The sequence below is a fragment of the Mus pahari genome, chromosome 10 (assembly GCF_900095145.1).
Source record: "Mus pahari chromosome 10, PAHARI_EIJ_v1.1, whole genome shotgun sequence".
NCBI lineage: Eukaryota > Metazoa > Chordata > Mammalia > Rodentia > Muridae > Mus > Mus pahari.
The window spans coordinates 111,562,491-111,573,926 of NC_034599.1; the positions used below are offsets into that span (position 1 = coordinate 111,562,491).

The window sequence follows — 11,436 nt, forward strand, 5'->3', positions numbered from 1 at the left end:
CAGTCTTCAGATCTCCAACTCCTTTTTCATCTTTGTTGACTGCAACAAACTGCTTTTTCCTGGGCTGGTTCCACTCCCTGTTAGCAGCTTTCCTCAGCATGTATCCCATGGCTCTGGCATCTTTAACATCTTTGAGTCTCCAAGACAATTTCAGTGTTACAGCTTCTTGTTTCAGTGTCTGGGATTCCACTTGATCTTTTAGACTCCTCCTAAGGGCTGGCATCACTTCTCCAGCTCTGCCCTCTGTAGCACTCTAAGCTCAGGTTGATCCACTCCACTACGGCTTCTGTTTTTGGTGATCATCCCTTGGTACTGACATCTCCAATACACTGGGGTGTTCCACTCCAACTAGGCTTCACCAATAGCCTCTCATAGACTCTCTTCATGGTGCCAAGCCTCAACTCCTTTGCATGACCCCTTCAGTCCTGGGCCATCAACTTCAACTGAGGCTGCACCTTCACCAATGGCCTTCCATGGCCTCTCAGTGCTGAGCCTCAGCTGCTCTGCATGACCCCTTCATGCCTTCAAAACCAGTACCACCTGGGTGACTCTTACACATTAGCAAGTCCAGCCACAGCACAAGGTACAANCTTGGCTATCTCTGGAACACAGCCTCTGTGCTCTCAGAAAACACTTCCCAGAAGATGTCACCTCAATGATACTGGTCTCTTCTTAATCACTGCTAATTTCTTAGTTCCACCTAACCAGCATCAGTAGTCCCAGTAAGGAAAAGGTTTTGCTTTAGTAGTTCTGGTATCTTGTTAATCACAGCTGATTCTTCAGCCCAGCTAACCAGAACCACAGAATCTTCACCTGAAAAGAGTCTTTAATCTTCCCACTGAAATTTCACAAGCCAGGCCTCCATCTCCTACACTGTTCTCAACATTATCTTCCAAGCTCCTACACAACATTCCATAGAGTTCTTAATACCAAATGGATCTTCTAGTCCAAAGACCCAAAGTCCTTCCACAGTCCTCCCCGAAACATGGTCAGGGTGTAACAGGAATACCCCACTATGCTGGTACCAATTTGTCTTAGTCAGGGTTTCTATTCCTGCACAAACATCATGACCAAGAAGCAAGTTGGGGAGGAAATGNTTTATTCAGCTTACATTTCCATANTGCTGTTNATCACNNAAGNANNCAGNACTGGAACTCAAGCAGGTCAGGAAGCAGGAGCTGATGCAGAGGCCATGGAGGGATGTTCTCTACTGGTTTGCTTCCCCTGGCTTGCTCAGCCTGCTTTCTTATAGAACCCAAGACTACCAGCCCAGAGATGGCACCACCCACAAGGGGACCTCCCACCTTGATCACCAATTGAGAAAATGCCTTACAGCTGGATCTCGTGGAGGCATTTCCCCAACTGAAGCTCCTTTCTCTGTGATAACCCCAGCCTGTGTCAAACTGACACAAAACTAGCCAGTACAAAGGCCATCCCTGAGGAAAAGACTGGAGACTTCTTAATCTCAAATCGACATCCTGGGGTGGGCGGCTCAAGAGTGCAAAGGCCTCAGACACCGACTCCAGGGAGACACTGGGCAGGACACTGATGTACTGGAGAGGCCTTTCCTCTCAGGGCCTGTCTCCTCACTTCCTCACCTTGACCTAGGGGACCATCACATGCACTCCTCCTCTTTATGATTTAGAAAACCACAGGAAAAGGGAAGGTGGCTCAAAAGGTCAGGTAGGGAATTATGGAAGGGAGCAAAGGTCACAGTTTCTTGCACCGCTGCACCTTGAAACAGCATTGGATCGGCTGCTGTGGCGCACGCCTTTAATCCTAGCATTCAACAGGCAGAGGCAGGAGGATCTCTTATCTACACAAAGACTAGCCAGAGCTACACCATGAGATCCTGCCTCCAAGAAGACAAAAGCCCATTTGGGGGAAGAGTTAGGCTATGAAGAGAGCTGAGAGGAAAGGCACCATGGGGATGAGGAGAGGATAGGCTTGCCTGTCTGAGTTTGCCCAGGAGAGGTTCAGCCATTGGTTCACCTACTATTACTTTCCTCTATAACGTAGCTCGGGCTGTTCCAGACTCTCACTGTGTAGGTGAAAGGCCTTATTTTGCCATGAGGAGAGATATTTGTGTTCCTGTGGTGCTGCACTGCACAACTGATTCCTGTTCATAGTTGTGCCCTAAGAGGGTGGTGTCCTGAGCTCCGAGTTTTTATTGTGTGGTTTGTTTTTTTTTTGTCCCCTCCTCCTTCCCCCACACCACCCTGTTCCCAGGGAGCCCTCGAGGAACAGCTGACCCTGACCGGAGATGCCGCCTACAACGCGCACTTTGGGGAGAGCATCGCCAGCCTGGGCGACATTGATGATGATGGGTTCCCAGGTGAGCAGGGCCTCTCTCCAGGCATGGGGTCCCTCCTGGTGCAGCTGGTTGTCAGGCTCTGACTTTGTCCCTTGTTTGTGACTGGCTCCTGGATTTTCCGTTGTACCCCTGAAGTCACAGCAGCTCCCCTGGGGAGAGTGGGCAACTCTTAATTAGAGATGGGTTGGCCACCAGAATGCCCCTTTTGTATAATCCATTGCCATCAGCTCCACCCTCTGTGCCATGGGCTTGCAATAGCCTCTGGGACTGGTCCACAGGCTTCTTCCCATCATTGACTCTGTGTCTGGGATGCTCTCTCATGTTGTTGGGGGAAGTGAATACAGAGAGAATTAGATATCATCTTCCCTGATAATGTCAGCCTGGTTGAGTACGATGTGTGTCAGAAGAATGGGTGGTATATAGACCTAATGTCCATTTCTTCTTGGACAATGGTCCCCTCCGCAGCCTTTTTGCTTCTCTCTCTGGCCTTTTTAGTACCTCTTCCCCTCACCATGTGTAGAGTATACAGACATTAGGAGCTGCTTCTGCAGGGCAGGGATGTGGTTTGCTTAGGCCAGCTGCTCTTCAGTCCATCACACCATTGGTTCCATATGGCTTCATTCAGTGAGAGGGCTATGGGAATTCACAGCTTCATTCACCTCGGGGTCATGGGAATACACAGCTCCCACCCTTGGTGTCTCAGGAACAGGCATATGACTTATTAGACTTATTACAGGCATATGACTTATTCTGCCAAGGGCAGAAATGAAGGAAGATTCTGGGCATTAGCCACCAACTGTAGAACTGTGACAGACAAAGGTTAGGACAAGTCCTCTTCATTTGTGATTCTTTTATGGATTGCTTCCATGTCCTTCCCTCAGAGGATGAGGAGAGAGCCTTTTGCTAGGAGTAAACTCTCCTTAGCCTTTGTAAACTTCCACCTTTTAAATGTTAGGAGACCATTTGCCCAATTTAGCATTTAAATAATGAATAGGGAGAAGTTGTGACGAGATAGAATTCAGACATGATGACTGGAATTGAGAAAGCTTCCCATGGCATCTCTAACAGCTGTCTCCCCCTCAGATGTGGCTGTCGGGGCACCTAAGGAGGAGGACTTTGCTGGTGCAGTCTACATCTATCATGGTGATGCTAATGGGATTGTCCCCAAGTACTCAATGGTGAGTGTGGGAGGGGCCATGATTACTATGTGTGTGTGTGTGGTGTGTGTATGGGAGGTGTGTGTGCACATGTGTGTGCAGGTAAGTGTATGTGGTATATGTGTGTGTGTGAGAGAGAGAGAGAGAGAGACAGACAGACAGACAGAGACAGAGAGACAGAGAGAGAGACACACAGACACACACACACACACACACACACACACACACAGAGAGAGAGAGAGAGAGAGAGAGAGAGAGAGAGAGAGAGAGAGAGAGAGAGATTGATGCACCACTGAGAACCATGCTATGGGAATGTGGATTTGGGCTTTTTTTCATATTTTTCACTAGTGAAAGGAACAAGCAGTTAATTGATAATTGATACTGTTTATTAAATCCAGAAAAATTTATAATTGTTATAGACTCCCCAATTTACCCAGTTTGAGAGTACATCCAACATATGTAGAAGAATATCTAAATTGCTTTTTTCAAATATTTTATTTATTTATTTATTTTTTTTATTTTTTATTTTTCGAGACAGGGTTTCTCTGTGTAGCCCTGGCTGTCCTGGAACTGGCTTTGTAAACCAGGCCGGCCTCCAACTCAGAAATCGCCTGCCTCTGCCTCCCGAGTGCTGGGATTAAAGGCGTGCGCCACCACAACCGGCTCAAATACTTTATTTTTAATTGTGTGTGTGTATAATATATATGAATATGTACACACACACACATACACACACACACACACGCACACACGGATGCAAGGCCTTCAGAGGGCAGAAGAGGGTGAGGTTGGAAGAAGGTGCTGGATTCTCTGGAACTACAGTTACCTGTGGTTGTAAGAAGATGCAGCTCTTGGGATCTGTCCCTCCAGCCCTAACAGTGACATTTTCATCTAGAATTAGAGCTGTTTATATTTACATTTATTTATTTTACTGTGTGTGTGTGTGTGTGTGTGTGAGAGAGAGAGAGAGAGAGAGACAGAGACAGAGACAGAGAGACAGAGACAGAGATAGATGTGTAAGTACACACTCATGCGTCTGGGGGTCAGAGACAGCTTGTGGGAGATGGTTTTGTTCCACCATGTGTCCCAGGGATTGAACTCAGGGCAGTGAAGCTTTGTGGTAAACACCTTCGCCTGCTCATCCGCTTGTTCATCCCCACAGCTTCGTATAAAAAAAGAGAGATGCAACTTGCTCTATGGTTGACGTCTTTGCCAAACCACCTGTGTACTAAGCCAGTGGAATCTAATTTGTTTTTAATATTTAACTATTTTTGGACAGTGTTCTGTGTAGCCCAGACTGGTTTCAAACTTACAAGGTAGTTGAGAGTGTCCTTTAATTTCTGATTCTCCTTCCTATATCCACAAAGTGCTAGGATTCCTGTGCGTGCCATGAAACTGTTTTATATGATGCTAGTAATAGAGCCCAGAGCTTTGTTTATACTGGGCAAACATTCTAACCCCTGAGCCACATCCCAGGCCTCTGAGAAACATATTTTAAGATATAGTCTAGGGACACAGGGATGCACAGAGGGCCTGAAAGTTGTCACGGGATATTGTTAAACCTGGCATCCAGACCAGAGCTAATCAAAGCCCTGGTTTCACATCCCGGACTTGGGGACGTGGAAGTGGCGAATTCTCTATTTTTGCCTCGTTAGCACAGTGCTCAATCTTGCTGACGGCATCAAGCCGGGCCCATGGGAAAAAAGGAAGTCAGGCTCTCAACAGAAACACAGTCAGGATATGTGTGGTGCGTTTAGAGCGGCTTGTATCTTTCTCCCAGCGGATCAGTAACAGAAAAGAACATTCGATAAGAACTCCGCAGTTACTTTGTGGCGTGCTCGGGAGCTTGCACGAGGCCCGGGGTTCCACGCTCAGCACCCCACAAACCACACATGATGTCCCATGGCTGAAATCCCAGTACTCAGGAGGCAGAAGCAGGAAGGTCAGGGGTTTGAGGTTATCCTCAGCAAGTTTGAGGCCAGCCTGGGTTATGAAACCCTCATCAGCAAACTCAAAACAAAACAAAACAAAAACCCCCTTTTTAGTCAGCTAATGTCTGTAATTGTGCACTTGTGCACTGAGTACTTCCTGTTCACACCTATACATAAAGATTTGTACTTTTGTGGCTGAGCTATCTCCCTAGCCCAGGTTTGCATTTTTTAAAAATGTAACCTTGGATTGATTCTTGGATTGATTCTTTGTATTGGTTGAATTTCACATCACTCACCCCAATCCCACTCCTCTCCCCATTCCCATGTATCCACCTCTGCTCTTGCAACCTTCCTGCCAAAACAACAAAAAAGCCCCATTGTTGACGCTGTAGTGTGTCACAGTGTGGTCCACGGTATACCATCTGTCCACACAACTTCACTTGCAAATGTTATTGCAATGAGCCATTGGTCTGGTTCAAGCCTCTGGCCTCTCCTACAGATCAATACAGATTCTCACCAGGACTCCTCTTGGATATCCTGTCAATGCCCTGTGTCATGGACATCCTGCAGCTTTGGATCTGCAAAACTGTTCCCTTCACATGCTGCAGCAGTTCATAGATGGGGTAGATGTTGGGGTGAACCAACTCAAAGTCCTGGATATGGGGTTAGGTGGTATCTGAGTTTCTTGGCCCACAAGCTCTTCCACACCCACACCACCAGAGCCAGCTCTCCCATGCTCTCCCATGCTCACGCCCTCAGGCTGGCCCATCCAGTGCCACAGCAGGCAAGGGACAGGGCCAGCTCTCCCATTCTCATGCCCTTGGGGCCAGCTCACCTGCCCTCACACTACCAGGGCCAGCTCTCCCATGCTTACACCCTTAGGCTGGCTCACCCAAAACTCCTAGAACCAGGGCCAGCTCTGCTGTGCTTCCTGGGTGAGGTGCTGGGCCTGCTCCCCACAGTGCTACAGCTGGCAAGGGGAAGGAAGGGCCAGCTCTCCTGCTCCCATGCCTTTGGGGACAGTTCTACCATGATGCCCAGGGGAGGGGTAGAGCTAGCTCTGCACAACCTGAGAGATCAACCCGGCCTCAGGCAGCAGCCCAGACCAGGGACATCCACCAGACCCTTGGTGGCAACAGACCCCTGCTACTGCGGGGCCATGGACACAGACATGACCCAAGAGGCAGCACGGGCCAGGACCTCACCGCGGCCTTAGGCGGCATTGCTGGCTACTCACAGCAGGCTGCTCCTCACTGCCTTCGAGTTCTGCTGTCTTCACTGCGCACACATCCTTCTGCACCTCTTACTCTTCCATCTCTCCATATTCACTTGCTCATCTTAGTGGCTCCCGGGCCTCTGGGTGTCTGGAGTTGTCTCAGAAGTGCTATGCCCAACCCATTGCAGTGTGGCACCAGGCAGGGGTCATCTGGGACTTGCTCTGCCCACCTGGGCCGTGTGAGCCAAGGTCTGTAAATAGGTTTACAGTCTCTCTTATGTCCATTCATTCATTCATTTCTCTCTCTTTCTCTTTCTCTCTCTCTCTCTCTCTCTCTCTCTCTCTCTCTCTCTCTCTCTCTNTGTGTGTGTGTACATGTGTGAATGTGTGTACACATGTGTGTATTTGTAGTGTTATGTGTTTGGAGCATGTGCACATGTGTGATACACACAGGCTGGAGGAGGGTGTGCGGCACCACTGGTCTATCACTTTCTCCTTCCTTCCCCTTTCAAGGCCCAGCAATCCTCCTGCCTCTGTCCCTGTACAGGCTCATGTGGCATACCTGCTTTCTATGTGGCCACTGAGAATTTGAACTTGGGTCCTCATGTTCTGAAGTAAGTTCCTTTACCCGTAGAGCATGTCCCCAGCCCCTGAGACACAGTGTCTACATGTGTAACAGTCCTTGCAGCAAATCTGAGTTAGACGGTGGAGCCTTGCTAGCCACTGGGCCTAGGCTCCTTCAGTCTGCCAACACCTGCTTAGTCAGTGCTTGACCTCAACTAAGGGAAAAGTCCTTAGGGAGCTTCATGGAGAGGAGGAGGAGCCAGGGAGCCTGTCATTTTTCCATCCCGAGTCCTCACAACAGCTGTATGAGACGGATATACGTATTAGCCATTGACTTTCTCATAACAGCTGTATGAGACGGATATACGTATTAGCCATTGGTTTTCTCATAACAGCTGTATGAGACGGATATACGTATTAGCCATTGACTTTCTCATAACAGCTGTATGAGACGGATATACGTATTAGCCATTGGCTTTCTCATAACAGCTATATGAGACGGATATACGTATTAGCCATTGGCTTTCTCATAACAGCTGTATGAGACAGATATACGTATTAGCCATTGGCTTTCTCATAACAGCTATATGAGACGGATATACGTATTAGCCATTGGCTTTCTCATAACAGCTATATGAGATGGATATACGTATTAGCCATTGACTTTCTCATAACAGCTGTATGAGACGGATATACGTATTAGCCATTGGCTTTCTCATAACAGCTGTATGAGATGGATATACGTATCAGCCATTGGCTTTCTCATAACAGCTGTATGAGATGGATATATGTATTAGCCATTGGTTTTCTCATAACAGCTGTATGAGATGGATATACGTATTAGCCATTGGCTTTCTGATGAGCCCCACAGAGAGTATTGGATTTGCCCAGAGTAGCTGTCTTCCTCAACCGCATTTTGGAAAAAGGCCTGCCCAAGGAAGTTCCATGGGAAAACCTACAGATATGGAGACTTGTACACACACTTCCTGGGGCATCCATCCACACAGACGGCTCTTTTGTCGTTAGAGACAAGTAGCCATGGGAACAACAAACTATAGGCGATTCTGCCAGCTTCATTAGAAGCTGGAAACACAGAGTGTGGCCTCCAGGGATGTGGTCAGGGATGCTCTGTCCCCATGATGTCATCTAAGGAGCCCATCCTTAGGTGGGGGTGAGGGGTAGGGAGTGAAGGGGGAGGGTCATTCTCCACACATCCTCCTGGAAGCTTGTGCCTGGACCTTAGAGGCTAATCACACAGTGGGGCCACCTGCAGGAGCCCCTGCCTCCCCTCTGGCGAGGCTCTCCAGTGTTTTGTTTGGTTGCTGGGTGGAAGTCTTGCAGAAAGCTGCAGTGCACATTTGTGGTTAGCGTGGAGTGTCTAGTGGGAAGCCGCGACTGGCAGCTGGAAACGGTGCCTCTGTCAGCACGCACCCTGGCTTGCTGAGCCTTCGCAGCTCTTTAAATAAAAAGGGTAGAGAGAAAATGAGTAAGAGAGAAACAGCCATGGTCACATTTTCTAGGTTTGCTAATATGTATATGATAAGGCCAGTGATTTAAAAGGGAAAAACAATCCTTTAATGACAGGTTCTGCCAGACTTGGATCCTGGACAGAGAGGACATTGTGCTTAAGAACTGGAGGAAGAAATCAGAAATGAATCTAGGCAATGGGATCACTTTTCTTTAGACCCAACTAGTATTATTTCTGCTGGAGAAATTATGAGATCAGAGCCTGGACTTTTCCCACGTTCCTCTCTAACTCATGCCACCTCCTTGGGATTACCATGAAAAGTGTTGATTTTAAGATCCTCCGATGCCTTTCTCAATCCAAGAGCCCCCGGGCGGGCAAGTCGCAGCAGCCCCTGTGATCTTTCCCTTGCCCTAACAGACACTGCACATAAACCTGGACAAGTGGAGGTTTCCCACAGTTCCTGGTTTCCATTTACAGTTATTAGCACCGTGCAGACTTATCTTCCTGGCTTTATAGCATAATGGCCTGCAGATGTCAGTGGATAACTTAAGCCTGCATCACCACCCCCCAAATGGACCACCCCTCGCTCTTCCCCACTCCCAGCCACAGTATACCCAAGAAACGAGAACCCACAGCAAGCTGCTTCCACTGTTCTTGGCCACCAGAGCCGAGATGTGCAGCTTCAAAGTGTGGGTTTTACTCAGATACACACATGTTTGTTTAGACAGAGCCATGTGGGATGTGTGGCTGAACCCTGTTAACAAGCAGTGTTTCTGCAGTACTGCCTACAGGGCTCCGAGCTGTCCTTTGATGCTCACACATTTCCGGCCGGATGCCTTAACAGAAGATGGCAAGCCACCGTCTTAGATCATCTCTGGGACAGTTCCTTGTAGTTATCAGCTGCTGAGGGTAGGGGATAGCCTCTCTTCAGCAGAGCCCGTGGACACGCCCCCAGCCCCACCGGGGCTTCCCTACAGAATGACTTAGTAAGCATAGAGAAAGAAAATCAGAGTGAGCCCCTGGATATCTGTGAACATGGTTCTGCTGTGGGCTTCACTACATGACAGTTTGCTTCAACTTGATACAAATTTACAGTCACGGGAAAGAGAGAAAGTCAACCGAGGAATTGCCTTCATTAGATTGACCTATAGGCACGTCCTCCGTGTGTCATTTTCTAAGTTGCTAGGTAATGTAGGAGGGGCCAGTCCACTGTGGGCGGGGCCATCCGTAGTAGGTGGGCCTTGTCTGTCTGAGAAAGCTGGACACGTCAGAGCTAGCAGGCTGATAAGCAGTGGTCCTCCCATGGCTTCTACTTCAAGCCTCTGCCTAGACTTCTCTCTGTGATGGATTATAATCTGTAAACGGAAGTAAACCCTTTCCTCCCGGGGCTGCTTTTGGTCTTTTTTTTTTTTTTTTTTTTTTTTAATCATGGAGATATGGTAGACAGAAAAACTGGGCGGAATTGATCAGGTCTCAGAAAACAAGACTTTCTGGCTCAAGAACTTTGGTGTCTTTGAATGGAACTGAACCTCAGGAATGTGAATGGATAGCTTCGAGGAGGGGGCTGGGCGTCTGGCAGTGTGACATGTATTCTTTTGTTAAAATCTTTTTACTTTTTAATTATGTTCATTTGGGTATGTTGAGGTGGGAGGCTGTGCAGTGAATGCAGTCACTGAGGAGGCAGAAGAGGGTGCTGGATCACCCTGAACTGGAATCGCAGGCAGTTGCACCCAAATGTGGGTGCTGGGAACCAAACTCAGAACCCCAGGAAGAACACTTTGCTCTAACCATTGGGAAACCCCCTCTCCAGGCCTGTATTCTTTATTAAAATGCATGTGCACATGTGGACACATGTGTAATGAAGCTAGAGGATAATTCTAGAGGACAATTTCAGGCATCATCCTCAGCTGCACTGTCCACAACCTTTGACTCAGGGTCTCTAATAGACCTGGGGTCCACTGATTAGGGAGGAGTACACCCTTGTCCCTGAATCCCCCCACTGGAATTGCAAGCACATCCCACCATGCCTGGCTTTTTATGTTGATGCTGGAGCCAGATCTCAGGTTCTTGTGCTTGCAAGTCAAGTGTTTTACCAGGTGCCCCAGACCCAACAAATATTCCTGAATAAGGCCATCTGTCACAATGAAGTTAATGGTGTATAAAATGTGACCTGGTAGAGGAGTAATGGATGTGACCCGTGGGTTGAGGTCTTTAGGAGAAGTGGCCGACTCCCTCCCTGTACTTTCTAGGAGGCTCAGCACCGTGCAGTTCTAGATTTACCAGGTCAAACTGCTGAGCCATTGCTATGAAGCTCAGGCGTCCGTAGACCTCCTGGTTGGCTGCCTGGAGGGTAAGTTTCCACACAGGTGTCTTTCCAGCTGGATACAGTAGTGACCTGTCCATCTTAGGAGAAGCAAACGCAATAATTAGTACCTAACTATGTAACAGATAGGAGGGAAGGATGCTCCCAGCATCTCAGCCAGTTGTGTCTGGGTCAAAGCAAAGGAGACAAGAGTGATGGCTCAGTAAAGGGTGAGAGAGATGGCTCAGTAAAGGGCTTGCCTGCCTTGTAATTCCAGCACTAGTGAAGCAGGTTCAGTTGGATTGCTGGGCGTGTTGGTCAGTCAGTCCAGATCACTTGGTAAGCTTCATACCATTGAGAGACCCTGCCTTAAAAAAACAAAACAGAGCCGGTCGTGATGGCGCACACCTTTAATCCCAGCACTCAGGAGGCAGAGGCAGGCAGATTTCTGAGTTCGAGGCCAGCATGGTCTACAAAGTGAGTT

The 11,436-nt window shown here is 48.3% G+C and overlaps 1 protein-coding gene across 1 annotated transcript in view; it reads left to right on the forward strand.

The window, feature by feature from the left end:
* Itga9 (integrin subunit alpha 9) overlaps positions 1–11,436 on the forward strand; it is a 293,314-nt gene that overhangs the window by 64,169 nt on the left and 217,709 nt on the right. The window contains exons 10-11 of the mRNA XM_021207169.2: positions 2,230–2,335; positions 3,398–3,492. Of these exons, the coding sequence (XP_021062828.1) occupies positions 2,230–2,335; positions 3,398–3,492 (201 nt within the window). The remainder of the gene's footprint in view (positions 1–2,229; positions 2,336–3,397; positions 3,493–11,436) is intronic.